Raw genomic sequence first — 18942 nt, 5'->3', positions numbered from 1 at the left:
CACTAGCAAGGCAAAGTTCAACCTTCATCTTTATGATACATCTCAGATTGTATTTTCCTTGCTTTTACAGAAATATGCATGTACATCAGTATCTCTGATCAGAAAGGCTTTAGACAATTGTTTAAAGGTCTGATTTTCAGACAGGCGCCATTTTTTCAGGCAAAGTTTTGTATCTACCTGTAATTAATTGCAGGCAGATAAGGCAGCAATAAAGACTCCGTTCAGGAAAGCATTTGAGCATGTGCTTAAGTCCAATTAAAGCCAATGGGATTGAATCAATGCTTAAAGTTAAGCATGTGGTTAAGTTCTTTCCTGAATAGGAATGGACGTAAGCACATACGTAAGTGCTCTGTTGAACTGGTAGCAGGAAATCTAAATACTAGGTTTAAAAAATGGCCTGTCTTTTAGTACCCACAAACTGCAGGCAAAAATAACCTGGTGATACAATTTTGCACTAGTGATTATTTACACAGGAAGTTGCTCTTGGATGCTTGAGTACTTACTTATGGTGCAGTCAGATAAAGTGTTAGTAATTGCTGGAGGAAATAATTGCAACCACAGTTATGCGGGGGTGGGGGAAAGTTTAGGCAGGCTGGCCTGAAAGTTAAGCTCTAAACGTGAACATTTGTGTTGCAATTTGTGGGTGCACAATTGCAGTGACAGTGATTTTTGTGGATGCCTGCAAAAATATAGAGCAGGTTTGAAAATTGGGCCATAGTTTCTAATGCAGCTGTTTATTGCCCCTTCTTCGTCTCTTGACTCTTTCATGCTGAATGGGTAGAATTGCCCAGTCATATCTGAGCAGAGGGGGTATCTGTAAAACCAACATTCAATACTTGTTCCCAGTCTCCGTAGCAATTGCCTTCCGAAACCGAACTGAAAAGTGCAGGTGATTCCCAGAAAATGGAGAGTTCAAGCCCTGAACAAATTTTTGGTTAGATAAAATCAAGCTCTCCAATCCAGATGAGCTCTTTATTTTTCCAAGCACAGGATAATTTTAAACCTTCCACTTCCTCAAAGAATGGGGATTCTAGGTATACAGCAATCTGGTGTATCTCAGCTTCACGGTCAAAGGGACACTGGCTGTAAAGAGCCCAGGTCGTTTTCCCCCCTTGTTGCCCTACTTTAGGAGTGGGTGGACACATGGCTGCTCCCTGAAGACAGAACGGGGAAGATTGGAGGGGAGGAGCATGGCTGTCCCCTTAGAGAAATGGGGAGAGGGAGCCAGATCACCATTCCTTGAAAATATTCAGGAGAGGAAGACTCCCTTAGAACAGGGCTGAGGGAGCTGGGGTCTGCTAGGGAAGGCGGGTTCTGGTTCTGTGGCACCGAGGAGTCTCTAAAGAAGCGGGAAAGCTCATGTATTGTATCCACAAGGGCTGGGATGGTGAGGCAGCTTCGGGGCTATCTGTCCCACTGTTACTGAGGTAACATGGGGATCTGTCCTACCCCCAGCTAAGAAGAAAGCCTGCTGTTAGGGTTGTTGTCCTCAGAGCCTGGGGAGAGGGAAAATCCGAAGAGAAAATCTTCGTTCCCTTCCAGGTTTGGGGCAGAGGAACCATTGAGGGATTCGTCCCTCTCCTCTCCTCTCCCTGTAGCCTGGAGAGGAAGTACGGCTGTTTTTCTACCCACGTATAGCCAGTTATAATTACTTGAGCCTTTAGTTAGTTTAATTGACTCATAAGTGCAGATAGGGATTTTGGTAGAAAATCACTCTTGTGCCTTTTCTTTCCAGTCATGCCTTTTTTTTTTTTACTGACTCCAGATTTACTAGCAGATGTTAAGAATCCCTAACGCACAGAGATTGTGTCCCCAGATGCCAAGTTGTGAGCCCATCACTTGGCACCTCTGAGTCTAGAGCACTGCAGGACGCCCCTTGTTGAAATGACTTAACAGCTGAGTTCCTTTATTGGAGATTTGGAATACCCCCTAAGCACCACAGAATCCCTTGTTGAATTAGCTTGTCTTTTCTGTGGTTATACGCCTTGTGTATCAGAACAATTTCAGTATTCAAGTCTTCTAAACAAGGCTCATTAATTGCAAATTCATGACTAACAGGGTTAGGGACGAGTTAGAATTAAAAAAGCAGCCTGTAGAACAGGAACGGAAAGTGCTTAATGCTCAGTGGGATTCCATATCTTACTGTGAATGGTTCCCACTGCAAATCTCTGATTATACTATAAAGGGTCATAGCCTCTCTATAGCAGGTCAACTCACCCCCACCCTTCCAAAGTGAAAACCTGTGTTTTCAAATGTTTATAACATTAAGTACCTTATACCCTTTTTTTGAAACTCTTTCAGTTTAAAGTACTTGGCAGGCAGTGTCTGAAAATGTGTAGCCTTAATTAAATCTGTATATTTTTCTCTCCCCTTTTTGTTTGTGACATTTCACAAAGCTGATTTTTAATCTGTCTTCTGAAGAGGTATAGCGGATGAAACATAAAGACAAGTCAAGAAAATGGAAGTCTTTTATACCATAGCATACCATACCATGGAAAAGCTAAATGAAACCATGATGGGTGCCACAGTATGCTCTAATTCCTAAAATAATTGTGTGGCATTATTTGTTACTTGTTTTACTGTTGTTCTCAGAGGCCCTAATTAGGATCAGAGCCCCATTGTGCTAGGTACTATATCAGCAATACTTTTGATAAAGCATTTGAAAAATCCCTGATTGTTAATAAATTAATGTCCTCTGCTCTCAATTTACGGGAGCAATTTATGTTCACAAATTTACCATAATTCCTTACCTAATAGCCCCCAAGATTCTGTCATCCACACAATGGGAACAATAGTACTTTAGACAAAACTATAGTGACATAGTGTTAGTAAATGGACATCATACAATGGGGAAGTAAAGGGAGGAGGAGTTGTAGGATAATTTAGTATTAATGACAGGAAGGAGAACTGAAGGTGGAAAGCAACAGATAATAGACAGAACCTAATTCACAGGGGTCGGAAGCAGAGTGACAGAAGGACCCTTGCAAACGTGTTTAAGATTGCCTTGAATATCTATAGTTACTTTTCTTTGAGGATCTCAAGATGCTCTGCAAACCTAAGTGGGCCAGTTCTGCAGCCCTTACTGTCACTAACTAGCATTTTCTCACATGAGTAGGTGCTCAGCATCTCTAGATCATACCATTATTGTCCTCTAAGTTTTGCATTGTTTGTTTGACTTCAATGGGACCTGTTCTCTGTTGCTCCTGTTCTGTCCCTCCTCCAGCTGCTATAGGAGTTTGAGGCAGGTGTGTAGGGGAGGCTGGCTGGATGTTAATTCTTGGGCCTTATTGTGAGTGGTCCAAACAAATGGCTTCACTTGTTCAGGGCTCAGCATTTCTCAAGAGCTGGCCCTGTATCATCATCAAGCCATACCGATCTATCTTTGCTTTATGCTGGCAGTACCCATCGGAGCCCAACAAGAGTAATGGGGGCAAAAGACCTAACTAGTTTTAAGATGGAACTTGATAAATTTCCAAATGGATTATGTGATGGGTTTCCTACAAAACCAAGGAGGTCCCTTCCAATCCTGTGATCCTATGGACCAGCATCCAGGGCTTCAGTTCAGATTAGAAATCTGGGACTGGATTTGGGCTTCAGAAACTGCTGTACTTTGTCCTCGAGCCAGAAGGACAGTACGCTTGCTAGCTACTTTTTACTCTTTCATTGCTTTGACTGCTTGCTACCTGTCTGTGTCTGCCGCACCTGTCTTCACCCTGGAAGCACAACAGAAAACATGAGAACTCAATTTTAAAAGGGCTATAAGCCTTGCAAACTTTTTAATTGCCCAGGGCAAGTAATTTCTCTTGACAGGTAAGGAAAATGTTTTTATTAGTGTCTTTCATTGTCATTGACCCTCATGGTAACTGGAAAGTGATTTTGGGCTGTGACTGGTAAATTTTCCTGACAGTTTTGCTAGGCTGGATTAAACACACTGAGCTGATGCAGCGTTGTGAGCAGGCAGTTTCAGGTGGCTGGATCATTTTCACTTTCTGCCCATATAATACTCCTGGGTGAATTCTGCACCACTGTGCATGTGCAGAATTCGTGTCCCGTGCAGATTTCTTTGCTTCATCACAGAAAAATGACCCTCTGATGGGGAAGCAAAGGGAAGCCACAAGAGTGGTCACATGCCCCTCCCCAGCAGTGTGGGGGCATTGTTTCGGGCACCCAGAGCAGCTGGCAGAGAGGTAAATCACTGTGGGGGGCGGGGCTGGGAATGCCCCAGCTGGTGACTCCTACCCTGCACCGAGCCCAGCTGCTAGTCCCAGCAGAGCTGGGGGAGGATGGGACTTCCTCTTCCCCTGCAAGGAGTAGCCAGGGACAGGTCAGACCCACCCCCAAAATCCTCCCCTGGTCCCTTTGCTCCTCAGCTGCGGGGGGAGGGGTCACTGTACAGGGAGCTGCTCCCCCTGCCTGCCATACGTGCATCTGGAGGCCCCTAGACAGAGATCCCCCTCCAGAGCCTCAACCCCAGCACCCAACCCCCCTCCACTTCCCCCGTACCCAATCTCCCACCTAGTCAAACCCCACCCCCTGCATCTGGACCCCCCACTCCAGCACCCAGATCCTCTCTGCTGAGCCCCAAATACCTTCAACTGGACCCCTCTGCAGAGTCCCATTACCCCTGCACCCAGAACCCCACAATGAGCCCCTGTGCACCTGGTGTGGAGGGGCAGGGCCCTGGGGTGTTTCTGGGGCAGGCCTGACCCTTGCAATGTGTCAGGGTCAGGTGCAGCCTCACCGCCGAGTCCGTGTCCCGAGGTGGGAGGGGATCTGCAGGATGATCTCTCACCTCTGTGCAGCCAGTCGCCTGTGTTCTCCATTGCCATGGCGGAGCCTCCACATTTATTTATTGACAAATGAAATTTGCACAATTTTAAAATATTGTGCGCAGAATTTTAATTTTTTTGGCACAGAATTTCCTCAGGAGTAATATAAGAAGGTGGATCTATTAGGCAGGCAGCAGCTTTCAGAATGTTGCTTTGCTAAATAAGTGGCACAAGAACAGGAAGGCGGGGGTTTTGTGGTCTTAGCATCGGAAGCAGAAAATGAGAAAGCTGTAGGGAAGAAACGGCCTCAACATCTTCTTGGTTTAGAAACCTTGCAGGTAAATTGAGGGAGATCCCCAATCCCAGTACCTGACCATCTACACTGATCATCTGTGGAACATTCTCTGAACTGGACATGAGGACCAAGCCCACATCTTCTGCAGAATCTTCTCAGCAAAGCTGACAAAGGAACAACGATTGGAATCTGGGCTCAGCGAATCCTCGTGAAACTGTCAAGACCACAAGGGATTAAAGGACAGGTGTAGAAATGTCAAGCTGTCCACAGGGATTCTGGAGGGGAGAAGCACCCCACAAGCACCGCCTGTGGAGACAGACCTGGAGCATTCAAAGGGACCATGGATCTCTGGGCTGGAATCCAAAGGACGTTTTTCTAGTGAGCTACAGGACCTGACCCAAGGTGCAGGACTTGTAGGTTGATATAATTGTTGTGAAGTACTTATTCTGTGAGAGAATCTTTCTTTAGTTGCAGACAACACTTTTTAAAGTTTTTAAAGAAAACATAGTAAAAAAGGCTAGGATAGGCTATTTTGCCAAGAGGGCTGAAATCCCTTGGAAATCATACATTACTAGCTCACTTAGTGGTTATTGATGCATCTACTTTATGCCTAAAGTATAAATCACATACTCCTACTGGTTACTAAGGTTTTCACCAGAAGCCAAAAATACGTTGTTGTTTTCTAAATTTTTTTTTATAAGGTATGGGTGGTGTCTTTTCAGAAAAAGTCTAGGTCTGAGCTACATTGGAAATTGAATTCCATCTTGTTGAGAGAAAGGGAGATTACTTCCTGAGCTTGGCTGATTCACCGTCCTAGCACTTACGCCTCAAGGTAAAGGTACAGACCAAGATGATTGATAGGTAAACACAATAGGACTGCTGTGACGTGTTGACAAGCGTGTAAGGAATGGTATTTTTATTTTTTGACAGTGAAGGGGAAACAGCCTTACTGTAATATCAAGCCATGCACTGTGCCACCCCCGCTTGCGTTGCATAGTCTATGGTGCCCTATGTCCTTTCTTCAGTCAAACAAAGGAAATGCCCATGAAATAATCCAATTAAAAACAACATCTGGTTCAGACAAACTGCTAGTGTCCCTTTAAAACAGGAAAGGGTTTTCACTGTGGTGACCCCAACTCAGCAATGGTTTTTCATTTTTTCCTTCAGCTGCCTGTTTTCTCTGAAGTGCCTTTGCATTTCCTTGGTTCTTTTCTTTCTCTCCTTCAGATATTGTAGTTACTGTTTCTATTTAACAACCGTTCCTCTTTTATTTTTTTTTGTCCTTTAGTCTGATCTGCTGAGCAGCGATGTAAAAATACATGAAACGTGCACTAAGGACCATTGGAAACAGGCAACGAATTGTGTCATGCACTTTACCATTAATGTATTCTATTGTGGTTTCTCGTACAATTCTTAAAAAACATCCTTTAAAGACCACCTCTCGTAAATGACCTCGTGTTTCTCTTATCCCTTGAGAGGCTGCTTAAAACAGGTTACACTGTAATTACATTGTGTTGTACACTAAGTGGGAGAGCATGCTTTAAACAGTCAGAATAATACAGCAAACATAAAGGCATGTGCTAGTACCCTCTATTCTGTTGTCACCGTTTAGAAACTCCATGGTTGACCCTTTTGTAAGTAGTGGAAAAGGTAAATTGAGATTCTCTTTCCAAAGATACTATCTAATATAAATGTATTATATACACATAATGCAAAGGCCCCACCATTGTAGTTTTTGCTAGAACTGGTTGGAAAGTGGATTTTCCATTCGGGGGGAGGGGGGAGTTCATCCCAAATTGGGACAAAAATCCAACATTTCAAAATTTTTCATGAAATGAAATTCTGAAATTTTTTTTATTTCATTTCAATCAAAATGTTTGTTTGAAGTGGATGCTTTTTATTTATTTAATGTTTTAACATCAAATAAAGTAAATTTCTAAATGAAAAATCTAAACGTTTCATTTTGAAAAATGTCAGAATGAAATGTGTTGACGCTTTCAAAATGTTTATCTAATTTTTATCAAATTCAATTCCACTTTGTAAAACAAAACAAAACCAAAACATGGTTTAGTTAAAAACAGCTTTTTTCAATGGAAAACTGTTCTGATTAAAATTTTCCAACTAGCTGTGGTTTTAACATCATAGCTGCATTAACGCTATCTGCATTATATCCCTTTAAATTCCTAGCCTAGAAGCGCATGTACAAGTGAACTGCAGAGGTGAGCAAATTTGAATTTCTGCTGCAGTACGAAGACCGGCATCATTGTGCTGCTGTACTAAAGAAAGGACTTAATTATTCCAAAATGTTCCATTCACTCAGTGAAATAAATAAATGGAATGATTTCAAAATGACACACGGGGCTCCCTTTGTAAGGTGCTACATGGAACACAGGCAGTGTAGCCTAGTGGATGGGCATTGGGCTCAGACTCAGGAAACTCTGCCACTGCTTTGCTGTGTGACCTTGGGCAAATAACTTTCCTTCCTGAGCCTCAGCTCACACATTTTTAAAATGGGGATAAAGATACTGACCTCCTTTGTAAAATGCTTTAAGATCTACTGATGCTATCAGATTGATAAGTAATACTATAAAATATGATATAAACCCTGATAGGGCAATTATTAACTATGTTAATGTCAATTATAATTAATACACTTCTTTCTTTATAACTTGGACATTTAATAAGCAAATATTGTTCCTTAAGGGCAAGAAAATTTAAAGAAAGAGCACCAAAAATATTCTGAGCACCAAAAAAATCAAATTTTGACAGAGAGAAACTGCAGTACTAAGTTTAATCAGTGAACAAAAATCTCCCATTTTTAATTTTCCTTAAATTCTAAGCATCCATGTGTGATCTTTTTACTAGGGAAAGTTTGACAGAGAAAGATGAACAGTTTTGCTTTTTTGGAAGTACCTAAACAACAGCAACAATGACCTTCACAGTTTTTTATTTATAAAGTTGGAAAAATAACACCTTTAATAAGACTTTTTTGGTCTCCTACTAGGCCTGACGTATTCAGGCTACAAAAATCTTTTCAAGTTTGATTTCTGAAGGGAACATCTTCTGTAGAAAAGGAACCAGTAGGCATTTTTGTCTTTGCACAAGGAAACCTATGGCTTACTTTGATATATGGCTTTCAGAGATGTGTTTCTACACGATAGCAGGAACCCCAGGTTCAAATACTTTGGGCACGTTCAGATTTGATAATGCATTTTGCTACTGTACTTCTGGGCTTTAAGAAACAGTTTCATCTACTGCAGCATTACAACGGTTTGAAGGTAAAGGACATAGATTGAGTATTTCAGATCCTTCGGAGAAAGGTTGGAGAGACTGCAGGCTTTGTTCTGTAGACCTGTGGTATTGACAGTCACTCCAGCATTTTGTACAGAGAAGCTACACCATAGAGTGTTTTATGGGAGCAGCTAGGAATAAGAGGGCATATACTTGAAGTCTTCAAGATCCTTAAGAGAACTATGGGAGCAGATGCTGATAAACTCCTTGAATAATGATAAACAACATGTAGTGCCTCTGGTACCTGGACTAAAAATGAAATAGGAAAGTAAATTAAATCTATCTTCTTCTTTTCTTGTGTTTTTCTTTTCTTTTCTTAAAAAAAAGGAGAGATGCAGCCTGGTGAACTTGTTCAACAAATGTATTCATGGTGACAAGAAGAAAATGTCGGGATAAGTTCTGGGCAAGAGAAATACGATGACTAGTTTGCACAAACAACCAGGAGCTAAGCTCAGGTGGTTCCTTTTGACCCATACATTCTCTACATTACCAATAGTTAATTAGTTAATGTCTGTACAGTGCCCTGAACATGTAAACTCCTGGGCAAATGCTAGGAATGATGATTGATTTATTTGTAGAGAATGAACAGTGTTTCATACATTTTTCAGTCAGGTAAAAGCCAAGAGGCCTGATTCTCCTCTTACTCTGGTAAAAATCAGGAATCAATGATAGCTAGTGTAGGCGAGAGCAGAGTCAAGCCTGTGCTGCCAATGTGAAGAGTTTGCAGCGTAGGTAATAGCGCACAGAACAATCCCCATACATTTATTCATAATCTAATTAAAGTAATTTGTATGTTTAAGGACCAGCAATGTTTCCTGGAGGATTGCAAATTAGAAAATCTGGAGTAGGTATTTAGCATCTTTTTTGATGAAACTAACTGATAAAGGACTCTTAAATCCACGGTTGTTAGACTCATTTGGAGATTATAGAAATATACTGTAAACTTTTAACTGAACAAAAGTACAGCTTCTCTGCTATACTAATAAAATGTAGCACTTTTTCTCCATAGAGCCTGAGGTGGGTAAACTGTACCGTCCCCATTTTGAACTGAGACATGGACAGGTGAAGCGGTTAACAGCCTGTGCAGTGAGTCTGTCAGGAGAAAGGGAACACAGCTAGCCTCCTTACCTGCTAGCTTAGCCCCCAGGCAGTCTGACGAGTGCAGCTGGCCCCCCAGTTGAGCCACCCGATTGGCCAAAGTGCCCAGTTGGCTAACAGGACTAGCGGACGTGCTCTTAAGACCAGCGGCAGCAGAAGGTGCTGGCTGCTCAAAGCATTTGCCTACGGCTGCACTAGCTTCTGCTCTTGTCTTTTGCCAGCCCCAGTCCTGCCTTTTTCCAGCACTGTTCCAACCCTGCTCCTGCCTTCCCTGACTCCACGAAATCTGGTTCTGACCCTTTGGCTTTGATTCTTGGTTCTGACTCTGTTTTGATCCTTGGCTCTGGCATCTGGCCTCTGACTCTGGTTTTGACCCTCACCTCCGTTTCCCTGCTTTGGATGCCTGCTCCAACAATTACACTGGACGCCTGCTCTGACCACTAAGCCCGACTGCCCACATCCCGATCTCTAACCGTGTCAATGGAATATGACCCAAGTTTCCTGACTCCGAGTCCAGAACCCAGCGACCTGCCTCCATTTAAAAATGCGAAGTTCCATTATAGATACTTTCCCTTGGTTAACCCTGGTGTTTTAAAAAATGTGATTTTTGCATTTCTGTCACAAAAAGCTCTGTTGAGAGTAGTTCTGAATTTTCACCCTGGATCAATGTAGTAAAGACTTGCAAAAATATCAGCTTTCAGATAAGAATAGTCACAAATAAAAATTAGTAGCTCTATCTTCAAGCTGTTCAGGATGTTTCTTTTATCTTCATTGGTTTCTTCAATTCATTTACCTGTCTGATTTAGATATAGAGCTGGCCAAAACCAGCATTTCCATCCTGCAGGAAATTTCAGGATTTCGTTTTGTCCTGAAACAGGACAAAAAGTCAAAATCTTGGAATTTCTCATGAGTGAAACACTTTGTTTTGATAGTAAAAAAGTTTCATTTGACATCATCCTTTCAACTTTTATATGGTAAATTATAAAAGTCAAAATGAAACAGTTTGATAAATTCCCATTAACTTTCAATGAAATTGATATGTTCCCACAAAACATTTTGCTTTTGTGGAATCAGCATTTTCTGATGGCAAATTGTTCTGTCAGAAAAATTTCAAACAGGTCTACTTAGAGGCTTTGCCAGGTAGTGTTGGAATGCTTGAAGTAGTTAAAATTGTCTCTGTTGATATTGTCTATGCAGCCTTATATCTAGAAAATATTTCTGACACACTAAGATCTCTGAGGGAGTGGCATCTCCTTGCCTCACTGCTCACTCTCTCCATTGGACATATGTTTCATAGAAGCAAAATGTAGCTTTAATATTGAGCGGGTCAGGTCAATTGAAGTCAATGAAACGATGACAATTTATACCAGTTGAGGATCTGACCCCGAATGTTTAGAAGTTCTGATGAAAAATGGGGAGTTGGAAATTCCACAGTACTTCATTTGCGAAATTGTCCATGTATTTTGACCAGCTCTACAGCTGATTGGAAAAATTTGGGGGGGAAAAAAAGGAAGCAGGGAAATTCTGAGAAAATATTCATAGGTTTTTCTCCCTGTTTTTCAACCGGCCCTATTTTGATCTTAATTCTTCTGAAGCCTTAAATGGAGTCTCTATAGAATCACAAGCAATCATACTAAAGGGTAGGTTGTATTAATTTGTCTTCTCTAAGAGTTAATTTGTCACATGGACAGTACTTTCAGAATCCAAATTAAAATGCTGTTTACTCTTTTCATTATTCAAAATCCAATATGTTCGTGAACTTAATACTTAGCACATTTTGAAACATTTGGTGGGCTGAAAAAAAGATTGATAGCTTTACCTCTCTGAGTAGAAGAATGATAATTGTATCACTCGGGTTCTTTAGCATTCTATTCTCTCTCATACATTCTGCAAACAGTTTTGTTAGTTCATGATCCATTGACCTCTTTCATCTATTAGCCACTATGTTTATTGAGCAATTTTGTTTCCTGTCCTGTATTGTGCTGTTTGGTTTACCTCTCTTGTCTTTCCTTTCCTACCTAATGTTTTGGCATAGAAATATTCCAGTACAACACAATAATAGCTGCTTTCATACAACCTGCATCGCCTAATGTTTGTCAGGACAGCTACAAGAGGTTATATAAAAATGGCAGATGCGGAGAGAAATGAAGAAGTATACAGGAGGGAGGAAAGACCTATTTTCAGATGCAGTTTGAAAGGTGATCGAGAGCTGAGGAGATGAGATACCGGTCCATGAGTTCCAGTGAGAATGCACTTGCATCAGCACTGATGAGAATACTGGGACAGAAATAGACCCAGAGGAATGCAGAGAGACACAAATAGGCAGGAGTTAATCCATGGAACTGGAGCCTGAAACGAATGGGAAGTCAGTGGAGTTGTTTCTAGGATGGAGGGGACTTGATGGTAGAACTTCAGGTAAAACTCCTGTTCTCTTTGCAACATGCTGTCTCTGTCTATAGTTACTGATCTCCCTTCATCATCCCTAAGGGCAAACATCTGCTTTGGTCCCATTGTCAATTGTCAGTTACTTTGCTGATAACACCTGTTTCTATTAGGAATATCTCAAGATCTTGTTGAGGGTTTCTTCCTGTGGTCCTTACTCAAACCCCGTTCCCGGGGGTTTTGTTCAATGCATTGCAATCACTCTCTGTTCCATGTTGCCATCTGCCTACCATCTATCTTTCTCCTTTTGGATTTGTAGGCTTGTTGTTTTACTTACATGATTAAAAAAAAACCATGCTATTTGTGCTTCTACCATCATACTCTTTCTTGGGCAGGATTCACTTTGCCCCAGAGGCTTCATATCATATTTTACATGTATTTCAAATAAAGTTAACTTTAACGTTTTAACAATTCAATATTAATTTCAATAGAAGCATGTGCAGCTGCTATTGTATTGCTATTTTTAGGAGGCTTTGGTAGAGAACCAATTTCAGTGTAAGTCTGTGATGAGCTCATTACAATATAAAAATGAAATAATCACTAAGATGATGAGGATTTAGGGCCTGATCGTGAGACTTGCTGAGCATCCCAAGGGCTGAGCGCACTCAGTACCTTGCAGGATGTGCTCAGCAGTTCATAGGCTTGGGTCCTTAATTTTTTTTTTTTTTTTTTGCCTAGGTAAGTGATATCATCTTTTTCCAATGCAACAGTTAGGTAGGGCTGATTTCTGTCGTTTTTTTGGCTTAGGTAAGTACCTAGACTGCTAGCCACTGCACGTGTAACCCCATTTTGTGAAGTTCTTTTTGCTCCCGCAGTGGAACATTCTATGGAAGCTTATTATTATATCTGTTGTTATTATGTAACCGAGGATGAATTCAATTCAGACCGTGTTGTACTTTTCCATAATAGCAGGGGGAAAATAAATTACCATCTCAGAGCTATTTTGGAAATCTTCCTTTCTAATCAGTTTAAGTGAGTTCCATCTGCTCTAAGCATATTCCTGGTATAGGTTTCTAAATATCTTTTCATTCTGTTTCTATTTTAAATGTATTTTTGCTGAGGTTGTACATCACAATTATAGCTGCTTGAAAGCTATTGCCTGTGTATAGCAAGCAGACATTTACCTTTCAGCTTTCCCATTTAATTGCATGGGAAGCAGTGGAAGTATCACTTTATCACGTCCTTTCAGTGGTCAGCAATTAAATTCCTTAAGTTCTCTTCCCCAACACGAGTGATTCCTTGCAGCTTCTCTCCTTTTGTTCTTATAATAGTTGAGAGAAAAGGTTCCGAGCTGTTGAATTCATAGGGCCACATGCTTTTAGGATGGGACTGTATTTTAAAGTAACAAGGAGTCCGGTGGCACCTTAAAGACTAACAGATTTATTTGGGCATAAGCTTTCGTGGGTAAAAAACCCACTTCTTCAGATGCATGGAGTGAAAATTACAGATGCAGGCATTATATAATGACACATGAAGAGAAGGGAGTTACCTTACAAGTGGAGAACCAGTGTTGACAGGGCCAATTCAATCAGGGTGGATGTGGTCCACTCCCAATAATTGATGAGGCGGTGTCAATACCAGGAGAGGGAAAGTTGCTTTTGTAGTGAGCCAGCCACTCCCAGTCCCTGTTCAAGCCCAAATTAATGGTGTTAAATTTGCAAATGAATTTTAGTTCTGCAGTTTCTATTTGAAGTCTGTTTTTGAAATTTTTTTGTTCAAGTATAGCTACTTTTAAATCTGTTATAGAATGTCCAAGGAGATTGAAGTGTTCTCCTACTGGCTTTTGTATGTTGCCATTCCTGATGTCCGATTTGTGTCCATTTATTCTTTTACGTAGAGACTGTCCGGAACAGAACACCACTGGCCATCACATACAGCCCCCAGCTAAAACCTCTCTAGCACATCATCAACGATCTACAACTTATCCTGGAAAATGATCCCTCACTCTCACAGCCCTTGGGAGGCAGGCCAGTCCTTACAGACAGCCCCCCAGCCTGAAGCAAATTCTCACCAGCAACTACACACACCACAGAAACACTAATGCAGGAACCAATCCCTGTAACAAACCTCGTTGCCTACTCTGTCCCCATATCTACTCTAGCGACACCATCAGAGGACCCAACCACATCAGCCACACCATTGGGGCTCATTCACCTGCACATCTACTAATGTGATATATGCCATCATGTGCCAGCAATGCCCCCCTGCCATGTACATTGGCCAAACCGGACAGTCCCTAAGTAAAAGAATAAATGGACACTACTAGTCCACTGTGTAACCATCACACTTCTATCAGTCTGCCCTCTGCTATTATTTCTATTGCTCTGTTCTAATTCTTCTGGAAAAAACTAAAAGGGAGCCTCAACCAGAAGTGCACAGCACCAACTCTCCTAAGTTCTGGAAAAGTTTGGATCCACTTCAGAACCATAGGTCTCAGGTCCATCAATGGGAGGTGTCAACAAGGTCAGCAGCATTTAATTTACTTTAATGGGGTATACGTGGTTTGATTGTTACACTTCCTCAAGGTAAAGTTTGCAGTACCTGTCCTGTGGCTATGTGGTGTTCAGTCTCCAATTCTAGCTCTGGTGCCTTTCATGAGAACTAAATTCAGTGGAGAAAAGGATATACACGGTGGATGCTAAACATACCACATGCTGGATTGCATGTTGTTGGGGGTACATGGTAACCTACTTTTTAGAGAGCCCCCTCTATTGGATGACAGTATCTATCAGTCTTAGGTACTTCATGGCCCCCGTTACAGAGTATCTAAGTAACTCACAATGTCTGTATTAGAGCAGGTTGAAAAAATTTCAGCATAATAATTTTCCCTCCTAGGGTGCTATTTTGTCAATATTGAAATGTTTGTGGGATCATGTTGATTTTGGTGAAAATTTGGATGGATTTTTAAAAAAAAATATTCTGACCACAATGAAATATTTTTGTTTAGATTTTCTCATTTCCTTCCAACTTTATCCTCTCATTTTGATTTTTAATATTTTAACTTTTAAAATACTTTAATTGAAATATTATATTTAATATCCTATATCATGTTTTGACATGAAAAATGAAATGCTTTGATAACGTCATTTCAGTGTTTCCAAAACAAAATATTGACTTCTGTCCCGATTTGGGATGAAAGGAAATTCCAAAAAGGCCAGGATTTCCTGTTGGACAGAGTTTCTATTTTCTGGCCAACTCTGGTATTTAACCTCACAACACCCTTGTGGTGTAAGGAACTGGTACTATCCCTGTTTTACAGATGGGGGATTGAGGCCCAAAGAGACTAAGTGACTTGGCCAAGGTCACACAGGGGTCTCTGCCATAGTAAGGAATGGAGCCTAGGATTTCCTGAGTCTGATACTAGCAGCTTAACCACTGGACTGTTGTTCAAGTCAGTAATGTCCGCTTCAGAAGGAATTGCCCATTTTTTTTCATATTCAGCTCCACCAAGTCTCACAATGGGTTTTCCATGTCCATGGAGCTATGAGACTCTGTCTGAGGGATGAGAGGATCAAAATGTTCTTCTGCAGACTTGTTTAATTTGAATATCTTGCATTTCCAAGTGAGAAGCTGAATTCAATTTCCTCCCTCTCCCACCCTTCCTGGCTCTCACGACATCCAAAAAAGCCAAATGACATCTTGCAGCATTCTGAAACATTTTTTGAAGAGAGTAAGAGGGAGAAAGAAAGTATGAGACGTTTCCTTGACGCTAACCCAATAAGACAGCAGAAACACAGCAAATAAAATCTGCAGGAGCAGTCAACAAGGCAGCCCTGCCAAAAACCAGAAGGCTTCCTGTTAAGGGACAATACCCTAAGGGAGAGAAGCAAATGGTGAGCCAACGGGACAGAGTCATCCGGGAGTTTCATCTGCCGTCCAGATGGTCAAAAACAGCTCATAGCTGTACTCAGACACAAGAGTAGTAGGTGGCATTGCCTCCTGGCTTACAGGACTCTAGGCACCAGCAGTTGGTTCAGGCGGAAGAGAGTGTCAGCGTTGTTGGGCGCAATCTATCTGGGAGAGCTAGAAAAGCGAGAACAGGATGCGGGGGTAGCACTACATGCCAACAGTATTTATGGGAGATGGATCTGAACTATATGCACCCAGACTTTGGTCAAGTTTGGATCTGGAAACCCCTAGTATGTGGTTCTCTCTCTCCTCACCAAAGAGTCTGATTCCCCCCTCAGGAGATTCTTCCCTTTCCCTCTTATTCCTCTGCAGAGTCGGTTCTTCTCACATCCTGCAGACTCCACCCCTTTCTGTCTTGTTCCCTGCTGGCATCTTATCTCCCTCCCTCCTGCACATCTTTCCCCCTCAGCGTTCTCCCCCAGGGTCTTTTACTCCAACTCCCTTCTCCATGACTAACCCTGATATACCAAAGGTCTCTCCTCCCCCATGGTTCTGTCCGCCTCTTGGTGTCACTCATTCCCTGCTTCCATGACTCCCCCTGTATGCTGCCCTCTTTCTGCTTCCCAGCATCTCTTGCTCCCTTTCCCTCCATGGCTTCTCTTGGTGTCTCGGCCTCATTCCCCTCCTTGGCGCTCTCTGTCCTTCTTAGCCATCAAAGAGCCTTCCACGCTGATGACTGCTCCTCCAACAGAGGATTAACTTGGGGCTGCGGGAGAGATGGAGGGGCATTTGAGGCTGCTGCATCCACACCAGCATCCTCTGATCCCCTCAGCATGCAGCAGTGGGATACCTGGTGGGGGAAGATGCAGAGAAGTAGGCAGGGTGCATGGAGGGGGGGACACCTGCAACATAAAACCCCACCTGGGTAAAGGCGAATCTGCAGCCCCGCACTCTGGGGAGGCTGTGAGTGTGGAGGAGCTGTCTCCTGCATCATGGGGATATAGGATACGCCAATCAAAACAGATTCAGCTTTGAGTGCAAGAAAGTGAACACTAAGGAGTTAAGAAATCTAGTGAAACGGTTACATAAGAGGAAGCATTAAAATCAGATGTGTGGAGGAAGTCTGGTGAATCCAAAAAAGATACAGGACCAAATCCTGCTGTCCTTCTTCCTTTGCGTGACCTCTTCCCCCCCAGTCTCAGTAATCAGACAAGGACCTGATTCTCTTCTCATTTCCATAGGTGCAAATCAGGAAGTCAATGGAGTCACAGTGCTGTAAGTGAGAGGAGGATTTGGCTCAGTATAATTCATGCAAAGTAAACTAAAATTCCTCTGAAAAAGGGGGACAAGAAAGGGGCATTTTGACTTGGTGAGAGGCTGCTCAGAGATCTGGAGAAGCACGAGGGAAACAAATCTGGCCAGATGCGTTTCCTGTTGGAATTCTTTTGCCTTCAGAGGAGTTGTACTGGGCACGGATTTGGCCTGTCACACTGGTGGAGGCTTGCAAGGGAAAAGATAAGGGTATCATAAAAGCAGAATGAGTTAAAACGATCTCAAGGGAAGCGGCCTCCACTGGATCTTGAAGACCCTTTGATCCAAAATCATGAATTCTGTTAGTGCTTAAAGGAGATTCGTAAATAGCTTTCAGTGTAGTGCTAGCACTAACAGGCCACTAGGCATCCAGGGGGTGGGGGCAAACCCATCACAATTCACTGTTAAGTAACATTTCAAGCCTCAGCAGTGCTGTTTCATCCCACCATAAGACTTAAAGGTCCCTTTTAGCATTACTTATAATTCATTAAGTCCGGTAGCAGTGCTTTCAGCCGAAGGATACTCCGAAGCAGTCTGCAGTGCTCCCATGGAAATCCCTGGATTGTTTTGCAGAACTTGAACAGTACAAATGAAGTCCCTGCTGTTACAATGGAGTTTATTTTCCATTCTTTGGCAATCCCTTTGTAGCCCGGAACGGCAGCACAAATTCCTTTTTTTTTTTTTTTGGCAATCACGCAAAAAGGCGCACACACACAAAAAAAAGGCTGGGCTGTATCAACCACTGGACTGACTATAGAGTCATTGTCCTCTGCATGTGCTGAAGAAAACAAAGATTTTTCAGTTTTGCTTATTTCGGCAACAAATGGACCGGGGCGATGCTTTTTGTGATCATATAATCCACTAGGTTTGCTAGCTCTAAATACAACTCTTGGCATTGTTTTCATTCCGCAATCCATTCGCTGTGACAAGGCAATAAAAGACATGCCTCCCCCTCTCCCCTATGTGGTGCTCTTTGACCACTTGAACATGTTCCTTGCGGTAGGTCTCCCTTGTACGTATAAGCAGCTTACTCCGAGAGCTCGACAAACATAAGGATCTATTTATACCACATCGCTATGGTTCTCACTGTTAAACTAAAGTATAAACACAACAAATTAAATCAATGTATGCTTAGTCACATCTGTTTCATTTATGTCCAACTGGTGCCACTGAGGCAGAAAGTGCTCTTATTCTTGCCACATTGTTCAAGCTGAAAATTAACTGGCTTTGCGCATAATGAAACTCATACTTGTGTCAAAGAATCGGGTCACATCTATTGTTTTAAGGCAGAGTGACTTACAGGTCCCATGTATCAGTCTATTATAGATGCAAGGGGGAACATTTCCTATTTTATTTCCCCTGTTCACCTCGCCGGGTTTATTTTCATGGTGTTTCTAACTAAAACCATCTCTGTTGTTCCCCAACAGAATTAAGGCAGCACCAGGTGTGAAGATAATGGCCATCAGAGTCAGTGATGCAGACCAATGGGGAATTCAAGAGGAAGTAGACAATGGAGGGATGCAGACCACTGCCTCTGTTGTTTGTGTGCGTAATGATCCAAATATAGAGAGCAGGTAAGACATCCAAGCTATCTGATGTGTCACCATAGATGTGATGTCTAGCAAGAAAAATAATAGTACCTTTTATAAATGATGCTGCTTTTGAAAGCACTGCTGTCCTTTCACCACCCTCCTAAGTTCAAAAGCCTTGTGAAAGCTATAACATGATTCCATGTTATCTTACGAGAGCTTTAGTTTTTTTTTTCAGTGCTTCATAAGTGAATAACCTAATTATACTTGATACAGCAGAAATTACCTCTCGCCTATTGTCTGTCACCTTGGGGGGGTGGTAGGAATAAATGCCTGCTGCAAGAGAGCCAACAGCAAG

At 42.1% G+C, this 18942-nt stretch overlaps 1 protein-coding gene across 1 annotated transcript in view; it reads left to right on the top strand.

Annotated features, from left to right (window-relative positions):
- Positions 1-18942, top strand: part of TMEM132B (transmembrane protein 132B) — a 254540-nt gene that overhangs the window by 28950 nt on the left and 206648 nt on the right. Inside the window, exon 3 of the mRNA XM_065417984.1 lies at positions 18483-18629. Coding sequence (XP_065274056.1) covers positions 18483-18629 — 147 coding nt within the window. The remainder of the gene's footprint in view (positions 1-18482; positions 18630-18942) is intronic.

Source organism: Emys orbicularis, chromosome 16 (assembly GCF_028017835.1).
Source record: "Emys orbicularis isolate rEmyOrb1 chromosome 16, rEmyOrb1.hap1, whole genome shotgun sequence".
Classification (NCBI taxonomy): domain Eukaryota; kingdom Metazoa; phylum Chordata; order Testudines; family Emydidae; genus Emys; species Emys orbicularis.
Note: the sequence above shows the minus strand (reverse complement) of the source record. Positions and strands in the feature narration are given on the sequence as shown.